This window comes from Triturus cristatus, chromosome 1_1, assembly GCF_964204655.1.
Source record: "Triturus cristatus chromosome 1_1, aTriCri1.1, whole genome shotgun sequence".
NCBI classification, from domain to species: domain Eukaryota; kingdom Metazoa; phylum Chordata; class Amphibia; order Caudata; family Salamandridae; genus Triturus; species Triturus cristatus.
This window is the reverse complement of record NC_140579.1, coordinates 490,480,642-490,505,388: the sequence shown is the minus strand read 5'-3', so window position 1 is coordinate 490,505,388 and position 24,747 is coordinate 490,480,642. Positions and strand designations below refer to the sequence as shown.

General features: G+C 46.6%; 1 protein-coding gene across 1 annotated transcript in view; it reads left to right on the top strand.

The window, feature by feature from the left end:
- The window catches only part of RNF212B (ring finger protein 212B), a 332,977-nt gene that overhangs the window by 58,438 nt on the left and 249,792 nt on the right, over positions 1-24,747 (top strand). Inside the window, exon 3 of the mRNA XM_085643138.1 lies at positions 23,857-23,909. Within this exon, the coding sequence (XP_085499264.1) occupies positions 23,857-23,909 (53 nt within the window). The remainder of the gene's footprint in view (positions 1-23,856; positions 23,910-24,747) is intronic.

Below are 24,747 nucleotides of genomic sequence, written 5' to 3'. Positions count from 1 at the left end.
GTGGCTAGCGATTGGGCATGGAGAGTGTGATATCTAGAACTTCTGGGCATGAGCATATGTCCCCCGATCAGGCAGCCCCTCCAAGAGGACCTGCTGCCTCAACAACAAGGCAGATTTCTGCACCCTGGTCTTCACAATTTCATCTTTATGCTTGGAGATTGAGCAATGACAGCTGAACACCTTCGAACTTCTTCTGGAGGCGGTTGATATCATCTTGGCAGCCTGGCGTCCCTCGACAAAAAAATGTATGTGCCTGTTGTTGGGACAAATTTGTGACTTGGTGTGGCACACACCAGTTTAACCCCATCTAGGCCAAGTTATCTGACATTCTGTTATTTGTTTTGTTTCTAGCCCGACAAGGCTTTGCTACGGGCACAGTTAAGGATTATCTTTCGGCCTTCTTAAGGTTGCCAGATCAACTCTCTTTATTTAAGTCACTGGTTGTGATACAATTTTTGAGAGAGCTGCAATATGTTTCACCCTACTCCTTTTGTTATGTCCCAGTGGGATATTAATCTGGTATCTGATGTGCACTCCATTTGAGTTGCTTTACAGCTGTCTTTACAACTTCTTACTCTCAAGACTTTGTTCCTCATCACCATAACCTTGGTATAGGGTGTGAGTGAGATTCAGCCTCTGTGTTAATCTGCTACACCACCTTCTACCCAGCCAAGCTTATTCTGCGGAGTTGGCCCTCCTTTCTACCGAAGTTGTGACGCCATTCCACATCAGTCAAACTATCTCTCTGCTGGCATTCTGTGCTCCACCTCCCTCTTCTAAGGAGGAGGATCACAAGGGAGGGCTCAGGTTTTTACATTGATTGTACCAAAGACCACCTTTTGCATGATCAGCTATTTGTGGGGTTTGCTGGAGCGAAAAGGGGTAAGGTAGTGCAGAAGAGAATAATCCTGCTGGATCATGCTCTGCATTAAGATCTGCCACGTGTTGGCCATGAGGCAGACTCCAAAAGGAGTGTATGCTCATTTCACCAGGTCCAAAGCTGCTACCACTGCATTGGCACACATATTTCCTGTCCTAGATATCTGACAGGCAGCTACGTGGGGGCTCCTCTATACTTTCACAGAGCAGTATTGTCTGGACGGTCCGGTTCGCTGGAAGAGGCATTTTGATCGCCGGTCCTGCAAGGCTTTCTAGTTTGATTCCACACAGACCCACCACCAAATAGTACTGCTCTGGTATCGGCTCAACAGGTGGGGAGTCAAAAATCTCTGTCAGAAGAACAAGTTACTTACCTTCGGTAATGCTCTTACTTGTAGAGACTCAATATAGCCACAGATTCTTCACCAACCCGCTACCATTGGACTAAACATGATAATAACATCCCAAGTCTCAAAATCAGAACACTACTTTCAATAAGTATCCGCTTTGGGGGGCATGGACAGCCTCAAAAGCAACTGACGTCCGTGCATGGGGTGGCACCTATAATTGTTCTGCACATCATTCCTGGAGCGGAATTGCCTTGGCGTGCCAAGGTACTGCCTCTACCAGAAGGTAAATAGCTTGTTCGCCAAGATGGACCTGTTAGGTGATCATTTTCTTCTGATAATGTGGGATTAAACAAAGTGAGGGTCAGGGTATGCACTGTGGTGATACTGTAATGCACAAGAATCGTTCATCTCAGCAGTGCCAGGTTATCCAATGCCAGTTGGGCAATGTGCGCACAATGCTAATTGGTATATAGCATCAGATTGCAATTTCAATTTTGTCATCCTGCATTTATAGTTTGGAAAAGTACAACTACAAGTGGCCAAATTAACTACTTTGATCTGTCGTGGGACAATTTCACATCTATGAGAGAAAAGCCTAAACATCAGCTACGGAATCAGCCATGGTTTTCTTGGCCCCCTTCAAAGTACCCCAGGGAAGCCTTCTATACCTACTGGTATCTATATAAACATCAGATGATAGTATGGAATCTTAGTATGGAAGATTGGAGGATTCTAGCTTGGTATGTTGGTACTGATTTTTGGGAAACGTTTGGTCGATTATAATGTGGGAGTTAGGAAAGTTCTGGAAATATTTAAATTATATAATATAACTTTTAGAGAAAAGAAATATAGGTTTGGACACAATGAGATATGTTTTTTTGGGGCATCATATTTCCTCAACTGGAGTTATCCCTAAAAATATGTAGCAGAAACTATCATCATCGAGAATCAATTAATTAATTTCAGAGGAATGGTTGAATTTTATAGCAGATATATAGAGAACTTGGAGGATAAAAAAGCACCACAAAGAGTTTGTACCACGGCGACGTCAGGCACCCTGAAATTTATCCTGCAAAATCTATTCAAACACAACAATAACCTGTGTTCCATCTACCTAACAACGGCAGCAGTCACCCTTCACATCGACTTGACCGTCTTGAACACCCCATTACTTACGCATACTGCAGTAAAAAGCATATTGAAAAAACAGATCAAATTCCTCTCGAAGTGTGCGGACTTGGAAAATGTTAAGTCCACCCCGCCACTAAGGGCCCTGGCACTATCATACAACAACGACAGCCAAGTCGGCCTCCAGGCTCAATCTTATCTCAATTGAACAATCGGGAAAGCTTGCCTGACCAAATTCTGGTAGTAAGGATGTTGGCTTTACACATTAAAGACTTCAACCCCAACTGGCCAATGCTTTCCAAGACTGTCAAGTGCAGACTTTGTGGCTATAAATCTGAAACCTTTTTACATCTACTTTGCAGTTGTGCGATGCTGCTCGAGCCCCGGCGAACACTATTAAAGCCACTTTTTTTTAACCCATGGCATAAGAACATGCAACAACGCAATGAACTGGATTTTTAGTACCATGGTTCCCTTTGAATTGGCAAGAATAGGCAAATTCTTCAAAGCCGTGCAGGACCTTCTTAAAATTACACAACCAAGCAAAGAGATGTTTGTGGTCTGACACTTCCTAGTTTTTGCACCTTGGACATTAGGCATAGTGATGATTGACCTCTTTGCACTTGAGTTTTAATATCTGTCATGTGTTCACTCTATTTTTCGGTTGAGTTTAAAACACTTTTTACTTCTTGTATGAAAATTGAAACCAGCTTTCTCATAACAAATTTTAAATAGTCAAACGCCCTAAATTTAATTACAATTGTCTGCATACCTGGAATGTTATGTTTGGGCACCAAGTGCCAGCTACTGCATGGACCCATGTTTCTCCATTTTCCTCAGCCTAATATGCCTTTTAAATGTTTTATATTGTCTTGGTTTTAAATAATCTACACAATAAACTTTGTATTGATTGATTGAGTTTGCTGAAGAGAAGTGTGAAATTCAGTTGTGTGATGAGCATGAAAATTAATTTGATCTGGTCAGGAAAGATTTGGAAGTAGCCCCAGATCTACAAGCCTTTGAGCGTGGTGGTTTAAGATGCAAGTTTGAAAGGTTTATGGGTGGCTATTTTGCAAATTATGTTTAAAAGGAAAGAAAAACATAGCTTTTGCATCAATGTCTCTTTGGGAAGCAGAGATTAATTATTCCACCATTGAGAAAGAGACTTTGGCAGTTGTTTGGGTGAGTGGTACATTTTGCAATTTCCTGTGAGGCAATGCATTCACTGTCACAACGGACAGCAATATTAATGAGAGTCTGAATGTGGTGTCAGCTACACTTTTAGTGTAGAGCATATGTTAGGGGTCCAGAATAGGGCCACAGATTATTACCCAGAATTGTGATGGTAAATGAAGATGAATTAGTAGACGAGGAGGGTTGTGTTATGGAAATAATTTGTTAAGCTACTCATGGGGTGATTTCGGGAGAGGAACGGAATGGGGAGTTGGGATCTGATGCCATTTTGAGGAGGGTTGTGTTATGGAAAAAATTTGTTAAGCTACTCATGGGGTGATTTTGGGAGAGGACCGGAATAGGGAGTTGGAATCTGATGCCATTTTGATGGAAACTGGATTTGGTTTTGGGGAGAAGAAATTCATTGGAGATTATCTTAGACCACATTAGTAAGTAGTGGACGACCTTAAGAGTATGTTACTCTTCATAGGTACAGAGCTAAAACCACCCAGTACATTGCGGATGAGGTTGGGGCATAAAGGTAATTTGGGGATACTGGCAAATAAAGAAATAATTTGGCCAGGGTTAGGTCTGGTGGTGAAAAGGCAGATGTAGGAAAGTAGGATCTGCTACTAAGGTTACCTCCGCTTTTTGCTGATGTAATGCTGTTTTTTGACTAGTCTGACTGGGATCCTGCTAATCAGGACCCCAGTCTCTCTGCTTTCTCTCCTAAATTGTAATGGTATGTACTTAGGTACATTCCAGATTGGATACTGGGGTACTCTTATAAGTTCTTAGTCTATGGTACTAAGGTACCCAGGGCATAGGTACCCCAGAGGTCCCCCATAGGCTGAAGCATGTATTATGGAACCTATGGGAGACCATTCAAACTGTCACCTCAGGCCTACCATTGCAGTCTGTGTAAGCTGGTGCTAACACTACTCACAACATATATAGGTTCCCTATATCTAATGTCACTGCATTTAAAACCTATAAGTCACCCCTACAGCAGGCCTTTTAAATCCTGAAGGCAGGGTGCTCGGTTCAAAGTGTGAGTGCCTCTGCATGAGCAGGACACCCCTACAGCCTTCGGAGTACATTCTCCTGGGTTTTAAGTGAGAGCCATATAACATATAGAAAGGCATCGCGTCATTACGCGATGACCATCTCGAAACTGGCTGCAACGAACCCTATTGTGTTTGGTATCAAACATGTTGGTATTATACCCCGCACCGTAAATGGTGTGGGAGGTATGATTCCAAGCACTGTAAAGGCCCTTCGTTAGGTACTTAGTGCTCCCAGTACCAGTTTTCTAGACCCGGACAGCACAACATGGTTGCTGCCGACCAGAGACACGATTCTGCCCTCCTGCTGCTGAGCCAAGCTCGAGCAGGGGAAGGCAGAACAATAGGTATCCTGTCACAGGGAGGTGTGACCACCTCCCCGACAGGGTTAACTGTATTGGGGCTGGGTGGGAGCGCTGCCAGCGCCACATAGTCTGCATGCAGAGCACATTTGGTGCCCTCCATGCATAGTCCAGATCAAACCAGTTCAGAGAGCCATTGGCTCCCACTCTGGCGCGAAACTGGACAAAGGACCGGGGAGTTTCTCTTCCAGGGGAATCCTCATCAAAGTCATAAGCATTGGAATATTTCCGCCCATGTGCGGGACCCCGGAAACACTATATTATATGTGCCCCACATATATATATCCATATATATACATCACAGTTCCCTGCAAGGTGTGCTCCTGGGCGGCCGCGCATTCCATCATTAACCTCCGCGCAGGGAGCCTGCTCGAGCGCTCAGTGCAAAGGACCTTTCTGATCAACATAAGCACCCTGTAAATGGCAAATGAAGACATGAAAGGAAAACAAAAACAAAGTGAAAGTTTCTGCTTCAAGTGAGAGAAGCTGATTTCTGTCACACATGGCAGGACTGGGCTTTGTATTGATAATTTAAGTTAATGTAAGGAATGTGTGCATAACTGTGACTGTCTATCTGGGGGAAGAAACCCTGATTAAATGCACCACAATCTAATGTTTAGTCTAACCATTTTGAAAATAGTGCATACACCTTTTCCCTTTTTTTCTCTCGAAAGTTGATTTTCCATGTCCACTTTGTTTTAAATATTGCTGTTCCTCTTCATGTGTTCTCTTTCTTGTCTTTATGTTCAGACTCACATTTTTCTTGTCTGTGCAAAGCGATTTTTATAGCCATTAGGCCTAGTTCGCAGTATACAAAAATAAATAAAACCATTCACTTTTTTTTTACCAAATGTGATTTTAAACCATGTTCAGTTAATATCAGTTCTTCATCTGGAAACTATATTTAGCCAATTTGAAATATACGTTTGAAAGTTATGGTACGGTTTTCAGTGCTGCAAAAATCAATGTGTACATATTTTACCAGTGTCCTCTGTCTAATTTTTTTATGTATTTAAGAAAGAGAGGATTTTAGTTATTTATTATTGTTAACTAGCACTCTTACAGCGGTGGCTCCTCCATAGGGGCGTTTGGGCGTTGCCCCACTGCTTTCTGGCAGTGCAAGAAGCAGAAACATAAAATGGTAAAAACTACCATTTTATGTTTCTGCTTCTCGCGCTGCCAGAAAGCAGAAGTGCCTGGTTGTGGGAGGGAGGGTGGGCGGTCCTGCTCGAGGGCAGGGGGGGAGTGACTTGCCCACTAGTGTGGGTACTGACTGTTTGGGCGGCCCTGGAGCCGTCCAAACAGTCAGTACCCACAACAGTGGGTAAGCCACTCCCCCCTGCCTTCGAGCAGGACCGCCCACTCTCCCTTTTTCCAACACGGAGAAAATGGCGTGGCTGGGGTGCTCTCCTGCAGCGCCTCACCAGGCACTTGTGTTTGGCTCCCCTGTAATGTCCCGGCCGGCTGCATCATGACTCACGGGCCGAGATTAGCAGCGTGAGCGTGACCAATCACCACACAGCAGCCTCGGCGGAAGCGCGGGCTCGAGGGAGAAAGAATGACTATCGTTACCAGCTGGCTAAGATTTGGGAAAGAAATCCTGCATGTCGCAAGCTGGAAGTTAAGTAAGTTGCTGACTGCTGTGTTAATTAAATCAAACAATCAGTACTTTAGAAAAATGAAGCTTGATCAGTAAAAGCAGCTTTTTTGGAAAGTTGGAATTTTCTGCCAGGGTAATCCTCGGAAAGAGCTGCACTAGTATGTGAGGCTTCTAGGCGGTGTGTGTGTGGGGGCTTTTAAAAGCTTTATTGTATTTTTCAGCCTGCTCAATGCTGTCCTTTACACGTTCTCACCAGGTCTCTTTATTTTTCCCTAACCGGTCTCAGATTTGTGTCCTGCAGAGGCTTTGTCCACAGTATAGGGATTTGTAGGCCACACGTTGTCCCCTGCACAGTGACGAGGACCCCCCCCCCCACCCCACACTCGTACTATGGAGTGGCAGTCAGTTGGTGGCAGTAGTATTTGTGAAGGTGGGGGACTTAATCTTTTTTAAGAAGTCTACTAAACCTCCTGTGTACAGTCTGCACAGCATTAGTTATCGTCACATCCACACACACACAAGTCAATCTGTGTGCATGTGTCAGAGCGTTTGTGTGTCCTTGTGTCAGGGCTCGTGCGTGTGTGTGTGTCCTTGTGTCAAAGCACATATGGGTGTATCCTTGTTTTAGAGTGCGTATTTGCCTTCTGTCAGAGCGTGGGCGTGTGTGTGTTTGTGTCAGAGCATGTGTGTCATAGTGTGTGTGTCACAGCGCATGTGTGTTTAATTCTCTCTGCAGCTGCCTGGTACCAGTGCTTGCACACTGTTGTTGCTTCACTCGTTTATTAGGTGATAGGGGTGAACAATGCTTTCACGCCCCACTACTTCTAAACTTCACCAGCCACCACTGCACTCTTATAGCACACAGACATGCCACTCGCATTGCAATGCTGGACCGTCAAGGAGATGACTTTCCATGTTCTATCTCACACCGGAACCTAATTTTTTTTATGCGGATGAGGGAGTTTACGTTTTTTTTTTTTAATTTATTTTTCCTTTATTTCATAAAGCAAACGAAACATCAAAATAAACATAAACGAGCCATACATCATCATTATTAATGCAAATATTACTTGACAACATCTATTGCCTGCCATTCCATCACATTTACGTTATACATACTGATGCAGGTAAAGCCAGTTCTCCAATCCTTAATCCGCCCCGTTTTCCTTATTGTCCCTCAGCACCCTTTGACGCTCCCCTGGGATACCCGAGCAGTCTTCAGTCACTAAAATCAGTTTCAGAAGCTTCCGGTGGTGGGTCACATATGTTACCCCGAAAGGTATTCCAGTTACCCCACACCCGTTTCCATTTGCGTGGGCATCCCCTGTTGATGTAAACTGTCTTTTCCGCCACCATGGTGCTGTCAAGGTCTCGGCACCATTGCCGATGGGAGGGGGCCACCCGCGCTCCCCAGCGCTGCGCGATGTTTCGCTTGGCTAACGCGAATGTTAGTGTCACCCATTCTTTTGCCGCGTGACCTAAGTCTGTCGGCTCCCAGACATTCAGTATGCATCTACGCGGTTCAGGAGGGACCTCTATTCCACAGACCAGAGTCACTGTGGCCGTTACCTCCCCCCAATAATGTTGTATGTTCGGGCAGTCCCAGATGGTGTGGTAGAATGTGCCTATGGATCCGCAGCCTCTCAGGCAAAGTGGCGTATCAGTCCTTCCTATATTGTGCAGTGTGGATCTAGTGAAGTACACTCTGTGTAGTATTTTCAGCTGTATAAGATTTAATCTGGAGGGGGTCACAACCTCTCTCGGGGACGCGAGCCCCTCCTGCCACTCTTGCTCGTCCATCTCCCCCACCTCCGCCTGCCATCGTTCCCGAAGGGTTGTTGTAGGGTCTTTCTGGTTATTAATCAGCTTGCGGTATGTGCATGAGATCGCTTTTTTAGTGAGATAGTCAGTTAGCAAACGGTCCTCTAGAGGTGAGGCCGCGGGCAAATCACTTCCCGAGGATATTACCTTTGTAAGGGCATGTTGAATTTGCAGGTACCGATAATGCTCTGTCTGTGCCATCTGGTATGTGGATTGGAGCTGCACAAATGTGACCACCTTCCCCTTGTTCCAGAGATCGCCCACCCTGGAGATCCCTATAAGGTCCCGCTGTCTAAAACCTTTACTCATTCGTAGCTTACCAAGCCTGGGAGAATCCCACAGTGGTGTCTGTTGGGTTATCACCCCCTCCCACCCTAGTGCCCGCTGTGCCCTGAACCACACTTGTATCGTATGCTCCGTAGGGCCAATAAGTTTGCTTAGTTTTGATTTATTATATAGAGCACTCATTATGCCGTCTGTTCCCAGCATGTGCCTGTCCATGCGTAGAGCCGGTTCATCTTGGGGGGCATGAAGCCATTGGTTGATCACTATTAATTGGGAAGCCCAGTAGTAGTGCAATGCCACCGTCGTACCAGCTCCGCATTAATTTACGCATGGCTATGCGATGGGGCTTCCCTGCCCATAGCAGGTGACCGACCTCCGTCACAATAGCTTTAAAATAGGAGTCGGGTATTTGCATGGGTGTATTCTGTACTACGTACAGAAACCGAGGGAGAGCCATCATTTTAAACAGCGCGGCCCGACCCAACATTGTAAGCGGGAGGAAGTGCCAATTCTTCACATCACTTTTGAATCTGTGCAAAGGCGGAAGTAGGTTGCGTTCAATGAAATGTGCCGGGTTCGGTGTGATGTGAATGCCCAGGTATTTAAAACCATCCGGCGCTATCTGTATTGCAGCTCCTCTAGGCAGGCGCGGGGGAGGGCCCTTAAGTATATATAGTACTGATTTGTTCCAGTTAATGGAATAGCCAGAGACCCTACCATACGAGGCACAGATGTCTAGTAAGCTATTGAGGGAACGTTCTGGCTGTGTTAGGTATAAAAGAATGTCGTCCACGTAGAGGGAGATACGGTCCTCCCAGTTCTCTGTCCATTTCAGCCCTTTTATCACCGGGTCCGCCCGAATCCATGCCGCGAGTGGTTCCAGCACCAATGCAAAGAGCAATGGGGAGAGAGGGCTTCCCTGCCTAGTTCCCCGTTCCAGCAGAAAATCCCCGGACAGTCTCCCATTGACCGCCACCTGCGCCAGCGTCTGCGAATATAACAGTTGTATCCACGCACAAATTTTGGGCCCCAGCCCCATACGCTGCAATACCGCAAAAAGAAATGGCCACTCTACCCGGTCAAATGCCATACTGGCATCCAGTGATAAGATGACCGCCTCTTCGTGTATGTCGGGTGCACTAGCAAGTATCCCGTGTAGACGTCTGATGTTCATTGCTGTGTGTCTGCCCGGCATAAACCCCGACTGGTCCGGGTGTATGAGCGTTGCCAAGTACGGTTGCAGTCTGGTCGCCAGCATGTTTGGCGAGTATTTTCGCTTCAGGATTTAAGAGTGAGAATGGTCTGTAGGAGGTACACTCCTGGGGGGTTTCCCGGGCTTAAGTATTGCCACAAGCGTGGCCGCTCTTTGGTCTCTCGGGAGGAGCCCCTTCGCCAGACTGGCCTGGTACATCTTTAAGAGATGTGGTACCAATGTGTCCATTTCTCGTTTGTACCATTCCACCGGAATCCCGTTTGATCCCATCGCTTTCCCGGTTTGGAGGCCCCTAATTGCCGTACCAATTTCATCCGCGGTGAGGTCCGCGTCTAACAACTGCGTGTCCTGCGGGAGTAATCGTGGGTGCTGTAAGTCCCGAAGGAAGGCTAGATTTTCCTCCACCGTCGCTGTTGCTATCGGTGTGTACACCGTTTCAAAGTGTTGCGCAAAGGCCTGTGTGATAGCATCTGGATCTGTTACCGTCTCGCCGGAAGCCAAGCGAAGGTGTGCCACCCAACGGCGGGCCCGCTCTTTCTTGTCTAGCCACGCCAGTAGCCTACCAGCCTTGTCCCCTGCCTCATAGATTGTGTGACGCGTTTTTGTGAGCCTAGCCTGGGCTACCTCCCATACATGTTCTTTATACGTCTGGCGAGCTAGATGCAAGGCGCGGGCATTAACGTCATTTGGATCCGCTGCATGGTCTCGCTCCGCGCTCTCCAACACGTGCTCCAGGTCGGATATTTGGGAGTTTACGTTTTTAATAAGTTTTGAAAACTGGGCAGTGGCCTAGACTACAGAGTTGTACTAAAATGTTAATGTATCTCCTTAGTTGTTAGGAAGGCAAATGACTCAGTAAATATGTGTGATTGATAGTGAATTTTGCAAGTGTTTCGGGTTGAAAGTATGACAGAGTTATATCTAAGCCAACAAGCATTTGCAATGCAATATGACTCGCATTTACGCAAGACCTATTGCATTGCAAATGGGAGTGCGGGCGGGCTGGGGCAGGGGGCGAGAAGGCACGGACAGCGGGAGTGTGGGGAAAAAATAGTGCTTATAAATAACACGTACCGTACAGTATAACACTTCAAGTAAAGGGCGAATAGACATGGGAGGGTACAAATGACGACCTGGCATAATAAGGCAGGACTAACAAGCCTCATAATCAATCAGAAGACAGAATTTACGAAGGACAAAGACAGAAGCCAATGAAAAATATGGGCGGAGAGTGAGGGAAGCTTGTTTTCCATACTCTACTACTGCATGCCTTGCAGAGCGAGCAGCGCTTGCGTGCTGCTGCTAAAGCGCGACCTAAAAATGGGATGAAATAACCATATACGAAGTGAAGGAGAGCAAGGGCCTGAAATTGCATACCCACTAGCAAAATTTTGCACAGAGTGTGGGAATTAGCATATGCGTAACTTCTTAGTTGCAGACCTCTGAATAAGGAATACATACATTACATTGAAATTTCACGTTTTTATGCACTCCAAGATGCATAAATAGGTATTTTACTCTATTTAACCCCTAATTTCTGCTAGTATTTACCTGGTGAAAATCCAGATTGAAAACCTCTTGAATGATAATACAAATTTAGGTATAAGTGGTATAAGTGGAATTTTAAACCTGAAATAAAATTAGCGGCCCAATTATATTCAGTGCCCGAGTGAACTAGTTAGTAAAACAGTAAACACAAGTATGAAAGAGTAAGAGTCAGTGGCAGCTCCTCCGCTAAGGCAGGGAAGCGTTGCCCCACTGCTTTTAATCAGTGTGACAAAAAGAAATATAAAATTATAATAACCAGTTGTTATTATCATTTTGTTTTCAGCTGCTTTGTGGGCAGGCGGGGCTGCTTTGCTCTCAGAGCAGGGCAGGGGAGGAGTGGTTTGCCCACTCCAAGTGTACATGAATAATTGGCGGCCCTCTCTCGGACCATTCATGCCCACTTTGTATGTTCTCCTCGCAGGCTGCATTACTGCCTGCATGGAGAACATGCCCAGGCCCCCATTTCCTGGCTGAGAGCCAACCCCCAGCGCTCAGACCAATCACAACACTGCATTGCAGCGTTAGCGTTGTGATTGATCAGGGGAGCCTGGGTGGGCTTCCTGGTTGCTCTTCAGCCCGAGTCTGATGGAAGAGAGACGCAGGTAAGTGTTTTTTGGTGTATTTTTTACATTCCTCTTCCTCCATCTGCCCCAACCCCCACCTCCTGCCCGCCACCCCGATCCCTGCCAACTGCCACTGGTAAGAGTGCTTGTTGTAAGTTAGAAAGCGAGCAACAGAGATATAAAATGAGTGAAAGTGTTAGTTTGATTGAGTGAGAGAGAACATATCTGAGAGAGTGTAAGAGCACAGGTGGCAATGTAAACCGAAGAATCCAGGTTTTGAACTGTGGCAATAACATGGGCACATATGTGGCTATGGCTAAGTTTTCATGCTGGAGATGGCTGCCCACAGAGACTTGTTTGGTAAAGAAGTAACTGAAGTGTTGGAATCATGTGCCAAAAGCTTGTTGACACATTATTTCTGATTTGCATATTTCAATTAGATATTCATAAGCCTATTATGTTGGATATTTACACATAAGTCTGCTGACAGCTTGTTGTTTCTCTGCACTGTTCTTGGGGTAAAAGAACTTTAAAGTGCAAAGAAATTCTGATTGACTTATTCTATGGCATGGTAATACTGATGGAGGTTTTCTCTGACCACATGAATTCTGATGGACTTTTTCTGTCATGGTACACTAGATAACCATTACATTTCATGTCATGGCATATATCATGGATTGCAATTTCTCTAGCTATAAGACATGGCTTCATTTCTCAGATTAGCATGGTTAATCGTGTGCTACTAAAAACGTCTACCATGCACCTGAGCAGCATCTGGCACTCTACAAATAAATCAAACACACAAAAGCCAATGGGAAAGATGCATGCAATAAGTCTGACCACTGGCAAGCACTCAGGGGAGCATTCCAACCAATCATTCAAAAGGAGTTCCACCTCAGACTAGACCCAGCCATATGCAAGTCAGTCTTGACCCTGCTCCAATAGGAATAGTCCAGCCCGAACTGCCAAGCAAGGTCCTCTCTGACCCGGTACACAAGCAACCCAGGACAGGTTTCTCCTGATTGCTGCTCTAAAGTCTGGTGTAACTTGATTCTTTTGGCACAGTGAGCAAGGAACCCACGTCTGGAAATACCCTGGGCCACTTAGGACATCACATCAAACACACAGAAAGTGATGGGAGGATGCTTGCAATATGGCATTCCAACTCCTCATTCTTTTCCCCACAATGCCTAGACCTAACAAATGCAAATCAGTCTTGACACTGTTCCAATATGAACAGTCCAGCCCACACTGCCAAGTCTGGTCCTCTCTGAACTGGACAATAAGCAACCCAAGACTGGTTTTGCGTGTTTGACTCTACAAATAAATGACAATGTACATAAAGAAATTTTCTGTCTCAGAAAAATAAATCTTCTGGGTGTGCTGGCAGATCGCTTTTGACAAGATAAATAATAGTTAAATATTTACCTTTCAGACCATTTCTTTAAAAAAATGAAGCAGAGGTTGCTCCCAATCAACCTTAACTGTAGCACGCTTATTCAAATTCACATTGTTGCTCCTGTTGAGTTTCATTTTTGCACACAGCTCAGAAAAGAATGTACACAGGCTCTGTGCTGCCGCACACCAAGAGAAATAATTAGAGGGAACATTGATATACATGTGTGTGTATATATATATATATATATATATATATATATATATAAAAAATAAGCAATTGCTGCCTAATAAACACCAGAGCCGAATAATACTGTAAGGAATTTCCACTATACATGAAAAACATGCATTAGAAACAGGAGAAACAACAATAAAATTTGTTTAGAAACTTTTAATGCTCAGGAAACAGTAGAAATCCTCATAAAACACAGAAAGCATAGGAAGCTCCCAGGCTGCATTGCAAAACCCAGTCTAACAAGACTGAAAAGCTAACCTGTAGCTGCATAGCAATAAACTGACACCGTGCCTTTAAGGCACACCTGACCCCCAGCTTCCCATCATGCCTCAGGGGTGACAGGTAGGTCAGTTGTTCTTTCCGGCTCCTGGCAACACAGCTCCACTCTTTTCTGATTTTTGTCAGAAAATATTTTCACTTTTCACAACTTTTATACCTTACATCGACGTCTTTCATCATTTGAAGTAAGAAGCTGTCTTTTTTGACAGGTTTGGGCGTTTTTTAACAACTTAAAATGCCATCTCTTTTTGACCCTTGCCCTTCTTGTGGTAAAAAGAAGGCCAAAACAGACTCTCATGGGGTCTGTATTCTTTGTCTGCCTGAGGATCATGATCCTAAGACCTGCCCTCACTGCCAGAACCTGTCCAGAAAAACTTTAAAGGACAGGGAATGAATTTGCCTGTATGGCCTGGCAGATAGATCATCTAGAGGAAGGTCTCCGGTAAGGAAGGGCTCCAAGAGGTCTAGAACGCCTTCTAGATAGAAGCAAGTCCTCGCGTCCTTCTGCTTCAGCGTCGGGCTCGGCGCTGAGACAAGATCTTCATTTGGGTCATTCATGTAAGAAAAGACCTTCGACAGCGGGCTCGGCGTCGAGAAAAGGTACGTCGTCGTCGTAGAATCGAGATCCTCCGCTGTTGTCAACCCGGCGACGATCGGCGTCGAGAGACAAGACCCCTCCGCTGTCGTCAACCCGGCGACGATTGGCGTCGAGACACAAGACCCCTCCGCCGTCGTCAACTCGGCGTCGATCGGCGTCGAGGGCAAGCTCACTTCTGTCATCGCAGTCCCATCAGCGATCGACGTCGAGAGCAAAGTCTCCTCCGCCGTCGTCAACTCGGCGACGATCGGCGTCGAGAATGAGGTCTCCGTCGTCGTCTCGACGACGCTCAGCGTAGAGGGCGAAAAATACCCCTCCGCCGTCGTCTCGCAGACCTTCGACGTCGAGATTGGACACAGCTCCGCCGTCGTCTAGACGACGCTCGGCGTCGAGAGAGAGAGTCCCTCCGTCGTCGGCTTCACATCGTCGTTCGACGTCGAGGCTGCATTCTTCACCTACTTCTCATCGGTGGTCGCCGTCGAGCAGACGGGAGGCCCAACTAGCTAGAAGTCAGGAGACAAGATCGACGTCTGGAATGCGTGCAGGTTCAACGTCGAGAGCACGCTCGACGTCGAGACAGGCCTCGGTGAGGTCTGGTGATGGATCGGTGGTCCTAGTGACGGAGTCAGCCTCGCGCCATTCGTCCTCTCACTCTTCCAAAAGGACTTCTTCAAGGTCAGCCACTCCGCAGGCTCTCTCCCATAGAGAAGCTTCTAGCCATGTCCGCAAGTCTCCTTCAAGACAAATCAAGGCCCCTTCTGCTGTTCAGTTGTCCCCAAGATGGCTACTGCCCTTACGTCACTGGCAGGACTCCGGGGCGACAAGGCGAATGCAGGAGTATACCAGTCTAGTTCATAGATCTCCTCTTCAGAGATTGGTGGACGAAGTGGACAGAGTGAGTCCTCCCAGGCATACGCACGAGAGGTCCCCTGAGAGACGGCGCTTTGCATCGCGTTCCCCCAGGCGAGAAGAACGTGCAGTCAGATCACCAGAAAAGATGCCCCTTGCTCATCGGCGAAGTAGAAGAACACCATCTACTTCCTCGACTTCCTCTACCCGGTCCTCCAAGAGGGATTACTCCCCCACACTATCGGACAGCCCGGTTTTCAGGGTCTCTTCCATAGATGACATTAACCCCTTCAGTGCCCGCCCCTTTCCCCGCCCTGTGCCGGCGCTTTCATTAGCGGGCGGGGTTTATGACGAGCTGGTCTCGTCATGGGCACAGCGCAACCGCGGCCCATGACGAGACCAGCTCGTCATAGGCATTGAAGAGGTTAATACATACCATGAGGTTCTGCAGAGGGGTGCTCAGAAACTCAACATTGAGATGCCTGTCCCGCAAGTCACGACAACAGTGATTTTCGAGACTCTTCATCAGAAGACTGCATCTCGACCAGTGCTTCCACTGGTTCCTGGGATCCTTGCCTCGGTCATGGACACTTTTTTAACTCCAGCAACCATCCAAGCGGTGCCGGCTCGCATCCTAAACAAATATAAGCCGGCTACCTCGGATCCGGTCTTCGTCAAGATGGACCCTCCTGCAGACTCAGTCATCATGGCGGCAGCAAAGAAGACGCATGCTGTATCTGCCTCTTCTTCTGTTCCACCGGATCAGGAGAGCAGGTCTCAGGACTCGTGGGGTCGCAAAGCCTACACGTCTGCGGCTGCATCCCTTAAGGTCTCCAGCGCGGCTGCGTTGCTAGGCCGTTATGACAGAGCTCTCTGGGATTCTTTGGAGCGGTTCAAAACCAAGCTCCCAAAGGAAGACCAAAAGGATTTTGACGAGATAGTCACTGAGGGATCTTTGGTGGCAAATCAAGCAATTAGCACAGTGGCAGATGGGGCGGTGCTATCAGCGCACGCTAACGCGCATGGAATATGCGCCAGGAGATCGTCCTGGTTAAGACTGACAGGTCTAAAACCAGATGCGCAGCTCTTCTCTCTTCGGCACAAACGTAGATGAAGAGATGAATAGAATGAAGACCGAGTTGGACACCCTCAAGGCGGTTTGGTTGGAGAAAAAGAAGGAATTTAGACGCCGCTACAGACCCAACCAGCGCAAGGGGCCTCAACAGAGGGTTCAAACACCTCAGTGGTCCCAGAACAAAAACCAGGGGAAGTCCCAGTTTCGAGGAGGAAAGTCCAACAGAGGTATAGGGGTCACCAGCAACAGTCCTCTACCATGGCGAGAGCGGAAGGGAAGTCATGAGCAGTGGCTTCCTCTGCCGCCGTTGCCCACTTCAGTGGGAGGAAGTGCTTCACAACATCTGGCAGAGTGGGACAGCATCACAAAAGATCGCTGGGTGCTGAATATACTGCGCAATGGATATGCGCTACGTTTCCGTGCGCTTCCAAAGGACATACCACCAAAAAAGTCTCGTCCTCACCAGTTAAAGCTGCTTCGAAAGAAGGTGGCGGCTCTTCTTCGAAAGCAGGCTATAGAAGAGGTTCCACCTTCTCAAATAGGAAAAGGAGTTTACTCCAGGTACTTTCTTGTCCCCAAAAAAGATCAGGAGCACCAGTTTCGACCGATCCTGGTCCTCCGACTTCTGAACAAGGTCATAGTGAAGGAGAAGTTTCGCATGTTGGCCCTTCATCAAATCTGTCCACCTCTGCAAGTAGGGGATTGGATGTGTTCGGTGGACATTCAAGATGCGTACTTCCACATTTCCATTGCAAAACGCCATCGCAAGTACCTACGGTTTGTAGTCGGCCACACGCATTATCAATAAAAGGTCCTGCCCTTTGGACTCAAGTCAGCTCCGCGAGTCTTCACCAAAAGCATGGCAGTGGTGGCGGCTTTTCTTCACAGAAAAGGTCTCTTCGTCTATCCATACTTAGACGACTGGCTGCTGAAAGGTCCATCCCCGCTGCAGGCGAGGCACGACTTTCAGATCTGTCTACAACAGTTGCACGATCTCGGCCTTCATGTCAACATGGAGAAGTCAGTGCAGCAGCCCACCCAGACCATCCACTACCTCGGCTCTGTTCTGGACACAAACGTGGGAAGAGCGTATCCTTCGGAGGAGAGACTGTCTTCGATGAGACAGAAGTGCAGGCTTCTGCTCCAGGTGCAAATTCCAACAGTCCGGCAGGTGGCATCCCTGCTAGGTTCCATGGCGTCCTGCATCTTTCTCATTCCCAACGCCAGGCTGAGGATGCGGCCTTTGCAGCAGACTCTGGAGGACCAGTGGGATCAGTCAACAGGTTGCTGGGAAGATCAGATATGTCTCTCCCAGGCGGCGAGATCTTCCCTCACATGGTGGACTCAGCAGCGCAATCTGATGGTGGGAGTACCTTTTCACCAGTCACTTCCAGTGCAATCGGTGGTGACAGACGCGTCTTTGCAAGGCTGGGGGGCACACATGGGGTGCCTTCAGATACAAGGGCGGTGGTCGGCGGAGGAACAGACCTACCACATCAATATGCTGGAGCTACGAGCAGTCCACCTTGCTCTGAGAAATTTCCTACAGGCAATCGAGTCCAAATCGGTCCTGGTCCAGACCGACAACACGATGACCATGTTCTACCTAAACAAACAGGGTGGAACTCGGTCGCGTCCTCTTTCCCTGGAGTCACAGGCGATCTGGCACTGGCTTCTCGCCAGGAACCTCTAGGTGGTGGCAGTACACCTTCCAGGAGAACTAAATGTCAAGGCAGACGCACTCAGCAGGCACTTCGAAGATCAGCCAGTCTGGGTGCTACATGACGAGGTGGTGGCGGACCTTTTCCATCGTTGGGGTCGTCCGGAAATAGATCTATTCGCAGACGACGAAAACACAAAATGCCTCGCCTTCGCGTCTAGATTCTACCGTCCAGGGACAAGGGCGAATGCGCTTTTGATGGACTGGTCGGGGACATTTGCCTACGCATTTCCTCCTCTGACCCTGATCCCGAAGGTGGTGTCCAAGCTACTCAGATCCAGCATGACGATGATTCTGATAGCTCCAGACTGGCCACGGCAGTGGTGGTACCCGGACCTTCTTCATCTGTCGGTACTTCCACACAGGAGGCTACCTTGCAGGCCGGAACTGCTGACCAAGATGGGCGGGAGGATTCTTCATCCCAACCTTCCCTCACTGAACTTGACAGCATGTCTCCTGAGGTCCTGCAATACGGACATTTGAATCTACCTCCTGATTGTATGCATATTTTGAAAGCAGCGAGACGACCCTCCACAAGAGCGTCATATGCGTTTAAGTGGAAGAGGTTTTTTCTTTGGTGTAGAGAAAATCACCTTGATCCTACAAAGGGGCAGGAGGATGCCATTCTCCCTTACCTTCTGTGCTTAGCAGGATCAGGGTTAAAGTATGCTTCTATCAGGGTGCATTTATCTGCCATTACGGCGTACAGGAGATCTCATAGTCAGCCCTCCTTTTTACAAATGCAGGTGGTCAAGGACTTCTTACAGGGGTTGAAGAAAGTGTATCCCCCTGTTCGAAACCCTTCTCCTCCGTGGGAGTTGAACCTGGTGTTATCTAAATTGATAGACCCACCTTTTGAGCCAATCCACAGAGCTTCCTTGCAGCATTTGTCTTGGAAGGCCGCTTTTCTGGTAGCCATTACATCAGCGCGCAGAGTAAGCGAGATCCAAACGCTGTGTACCAATGTGCCTTACACTGTTTTCCACCATAACAGAGTAGTTTTAAGGGCACATCCCTCTTTTCTCCCTAAGGTGGTGTCTGATTTTCATATCAATCAGTCCATTTCCCTTCCATCCTTTTTCCCAAATCCAACGACCCTGGCCGAGCGGTCGCTTCATTCCTTAGACCTCAAGAGGGGGCTTAAGTTCTACTTAGAAAGTACCAAGGGCATAAGGAAGACAGATCAGTTATTTGTTAATTATGGTGCCATGAGAACAGGCTTGTCAGCCGCTAAGAGATCCATGTCCAGATGGATTGTATCCTGCATTACCTTAGCTTACCAGCTGGCGAAAAGACCCTTACCGTTGCCTCCTAAGGCGCATTCCACTAGGGGGAAAGCAGCCACAGTTGCGTTCTTACATGACGTCCCAATGTCAGAGATCTGCAAGGCTGCAACCTGGAGATCGGTTCATACCTTTACGAGGCACTACTGCCTAGAATCTGATTCCAGGGCTGATGCTCAAGTAGGCCAAGCCTCCTTGAGGAATCTATTTGGATAGCTTAGTATGTCTAAGCTTACTGATTACATATCTGTGTTCTCCTTTGCCCGCAGGGAGATGACGTGAGGCTCGCTATTCTATTCTAATGCTTATGACTATTGATGAGGATCCCCTGGAAGAGAAGGATTAGTTACTTACCTGTAATCCTAGTTCTCTTCCAGGGGTATCCTCATCAAAGTCATAAGCAACTCTCCCGCCTCCCCGGGCAAAGGATTGTTATAATTTGAAGATATTGTCAATTCTTCAAAACTATGACTTTTTTCAGTCTCCGCAAAGAACAACTGACCTAACTGTCACCCCTGAGGCATGATGGGAAGCTGGGGGTCAGGTGTGCCTTAAAGGCACGGTGTCAGTTTATTGCTATGCAGCTACAGGTTAGCTTTTCAGTCTTGTTAGACTGGGTATTTGCAATGCAGCCTGGGAGCTTCCTATGCTTTCAGTGTTTTATGAGGATTTCTACTGTTTGCTGAGCATTAAAACAGTTTCTAAACAAATTTTATTGTTGTTTCTCCTGTTTCTAATGCATGTTTTTCATGTATAGTGGAAATTCCTTACAGCATGATTCAGCTCTGGTGTTTATTAGGCTGCAATTGCTTATTTATATATATATATATATATATATATATATATATATATATGTGTATATATATACATATATATATATGTGTATATATGGATATATATATGTGGGGCACATATAATATAGTGTTTCCGGGGTCCCACGCATGGGCGGGAATATTCCAATGCTAACAACCTGGAAGAGAACTAGGATTAAAGGTAAGTGACTACATCCTCCCCCTTGTCCAGCCTCTTCTTAAGGAGGGACCCCTGAATCGTCCCAACCCTTTTCATAGGGTATTTAAGGGCTTACCTGAGAGTGGGTCACTAGATTCGTCTTGGGACACGATTCAATTCAGACACCACTTCAACTTCAACCATCTGGACACTCTGGACTTCTCTCTGGGCATCTAGGCTGCAACCGGGAAGACTCCTGCTGCTCTTGATCTATTCGCCCTGCTCGTCCGCTGCAACGTCCGTGCCTGTGCACCATACAGGAAACCTTCCAAGGCCTGTGGGCATCCAAGACACCTGAAGGCATCTCCTATGAAGTTAAGGAGTCACTTCCCTGAATCTGCAGGCACTGCAACTAAGCTGACTGGTCTACTGATCCTGGGCTCCCACGGACTCCGGAAGGCTCAGCAACATATGTGGTGGTTCTTCTCATCCCTCGAGACCTGCCCTTCTCTCTCACCAAGTTTGAGGCCAGTATCCCTCGTCAGAGCCGCAGGAACTGAAACCCTGTGCACTCCGTCAACTTGTTGTTGGAAAGGCTTGTTCGCTTCCTTCCATCAAGATCTTCAGGCTCCAAGTAGCCCCAACCTCAAGCATCTTCATCGTCCTCATCGCATCCCTTGCATCGTGGGCCTTCATCTTTTGTAAGCTGCTCGAGGTCCTCTGTGAATTCAGTGCCTCAGGCCTGTGAGTCCTGTCAAGGGTCACCTTTTAATTCTTTTGGGCTCTTCTGACTGCTCAGGGCCTGCCCTGACACCCCTGCTTATGGTGAGTCTCCTGGACCTTGCTGGTCCCGACATTGCACCTTCTTCTATTCCTTCATTGTTCTCAATTGCCAAGGCTTGTTGCTGCTCCGGACACCGACCCCTCAACTCTCGACATCCGACGTAGGACAGCTTGTGTACGGCTCCTGGTCTTCCACAGCGTCGCCTGGTCCACATATCTGCAGTTTCAAGGTCACCCTCAGTTCTCCTGCAACACCCAACATCGATGGGCATTCATCTTCCGTGCCTCCTGGTCACTCCTGAGTGGCATAGACTCTGTCCCCTCTGCTTGCAGGTTTTTAACATCTTGAATCCACCTTTGGGTTCCACCGGACGCTTTAACCTTCCCCAGCAGCGGCATCTTCCTGAAATCCTCCATTGTGTTTAACTGCGGTTTCCAACGCCACGTCTCTCCTATGCACCCGGCTTCCCTGGTGCAGGTATCCTGGTTCCTAAGATATCCACGGGTGGGGTGGCTCTCCAACCTTCTGTATTCCAAGGGGTTTCTTCAGGGTCCACTGTGAGGGGTCCTTCTTTAGAATTGCAAATGCGACTTACCCATTGACTTGCATTGATAAAGTGGTTGTGTTCCCACTCTGCACACAGCCTCCGTGGGGCTCCTGGTTACTTACCTTGGGTGTTCTTTGGGTCCCCGGCACTTCTACGTCTTCTGGATATAGTCTTGACTCAAGTCTTGGTTCGCATACCACTATTTTAGTATATGGTTTGGTCTTCCCCAGGTGACCACTGTGTATTCTGTGCTACTTACCTATTTCTATCGAAAAGTATTGTGTGCATTGTGCATATCTCTGGCCAGGAGATATCTGTATGTGTTAATGAGTGTCTTATGATAAATACATATTTTTATAAATGCACTGTGTGGTTCTTTTTCAATTACTCAACACCTCTAAGATTATATTCTGGTACAAAAAGCTGCTTTACACTCCTTGTGTACTAAGCCTGAAGGCTGCTCTCCACAGCTACCACATAGAGAGATTCTAAGGTTGTCTAAGACCTCTAAAATAACCATAAGGGTTGTCTCGAATGGTGCAGGGCGCCCACATATACCAGGCTAGCTTCTCACAGCAGAATGTTGTAACAGTGATAAACCTTAAAGACTAATACCCCGAAGATGCAGCAACTGGACTTACCTTAAACGCCATGGCAATAGGAAGAGATGGCCTTTGATATTTTGTGTCAGTGGAGGGGCAGACAAGCAAATCCACATCTCTTTGTGTTAGTTGGCTTATTTTTTAGATGGTCTGAGACGGCTTGTGATCTTGGCATTAATTTAGTGGTGCCATTATGTTTCTAGAGGGTCTGTTTTTAGAGACAGGATTTAGCTGGAGAGATTCTGTCTGATAATGGAGTACAGTTTTGTTCTAAAGAGGAGGAAGAGTTCCTGCAAGGGTGACGAATTGTGCGTAGGAAGTGGGCCGGTTATCACCGATAAACAGATGGCATTTTAGAGCCATGTTTTATAGCTATTAAAAATAGTTTTACCACATCCAGGCCAAGGGACATATGAGGACCATTTTTAGAGTGTGCGCGCACACGCCAACATACTGGGGGTGGCTCTTCGGGGACACCCGATGGTTCGTTGACGTGCATCTGTAGGCCACGAGGCGGGGATTGCACTGATTTAGGGGTCGCGCTGCTGCACTGATATGTATTGACATTGGTAAGCATATATGGGCCCTATCCTAGTGGGTTACATAAGGCACATTGATGTTTAATCTGCACATTTAATGCCTCTTGTTACATGGATATACAAGGGATAAAATGTTTGTTTTTTCATAATGGAAGAACTGGATCTTTGCCCTGTTAAATATGCACTGTTATTCTATGCAAGTGGATGGAAAGTAACTAGACTGCATGAAACTGGGTACACTGTTTGTATTGTATGTTTTTGAGTTAAAAATGCCAATAAAGAAATATAATTTTATTTTTTTATTTTTTAAAGAGTGTTTCACAATCGCTAGGTGAAAAGGTTGCTATAGGAAGAGAAATTGCAGAAACGATTGGCAGCCTACAGGGTGTGTCCACACATGACAACAAATTACACCCTCATTTGAATTATTTAAAGACAGAAAACTATACCCCAAGATTTCTTCAAGGTGGATGATGTGGTTTAAAGACAGAGTGAAAGATCCAGCAGAGGGTGTATAGCACGAGAGAGACGAGAAATGCAAGGGGAGGGGGAAGGTTGATTATGATAAGAGAAATACTATAAAGCTCTAAATATACAAGTCCCATTTGGTACAGAAGAGATGTCCAAATTCACTAAACCTCCTGATGTGATTAAGGCATTCAAGACCGCTCTAAAAGCTGTTAGTAGGATCTACAACATAAGTCATGAGGGTTTGTCCACAAAACCTGAGAGGAAGATGTGGGTGGCTCCTTTGAAAATTATGAAAGTGATTTGCCCATAGGATGGTCAGTCATAAGGTCATTTCACCGGTTATACCATCTATGTAGAATTAGGCAAGGAGTAGTGCAATGATCGCCAATAAGTCAACATATTTATGTGACGTTGTGTAAGGCGTCTTCCATTTTTGATGTCCATATTTTTCTGATAAACAACTATTGTTCATTATTTTCAAAATGAAGCGCTTTGAATATCTCAAACAATAATGGCAATCTGTTTTTTATTCCTTTTTTCAGATAACTGCACCGTCTGCAAAGCCACGTGCAAGTACCTGATCCTGTCTGAGAATGTGAGTCTTACAAGCACTCCCTGGTGTGGGATTGGTGGGAATTAGAGTCCTGCTGCCCCCTTGAAGAGGGAGGAAGTATTGAGATAGGAAGAAAATAAATGTACTGTGTGAAGAAGAAACAAAAAATGTTAGTTATGATCCTAGTTCTCCATCTTGAAACCAAAATATCTTTATCCGAAGACAGGTGGCAGAGCACTTTTTTGAAATATCTCTTTCCCCATCATTTTTCATTTCAAATTAAAGCACACTGCCTAAATAGGCATACTGAGTTGGCTAGATATGCCATGATGCACATCCTCAGCCCACCGAAGGGTCAGTTTTTTTTTATCGTGCTTTACTGGTAGGATCCCTAAACATTGGGTTAATGACCGATGTTCTTTTTTAGCGATTTATCACCATTTCAGTTTTTTAGCAGTTGATTTTGATAATATTTATTAAACGTGTGTATGCCCGAAGGCGTCTTGGCGCTTCCTTGTGAATGGTTGAAGTATGGAAAATGAGTAGGAAAGTGGGAAAAGCCAAGATTTCAGTTGTTTCCTGAATCTGGTCAAATTTTGTTGATTTTTCAGAGGTCCAGGAAGTTGGTTCCAGAGTTTGCAGATGGACCAAACAAAACTTCTGCCGCCCCAGGTTGTCTTGTTCCACTTGGGGACTATAACTGTTTTGGTGGCCGCTGAGCTACCTACATTTCTTCCTTAAATAGTCTGGTCCCAATCTGTGAAGTGAATTGTACACCAGGCAGAGTGCTTTAAGGGCTACCGGTTTCTTTACAGGGAGCCAGTGAAGCTCCACCATAGCTTACGATACAGACTGCAATTTTGGTATTAGCTTTAGATTA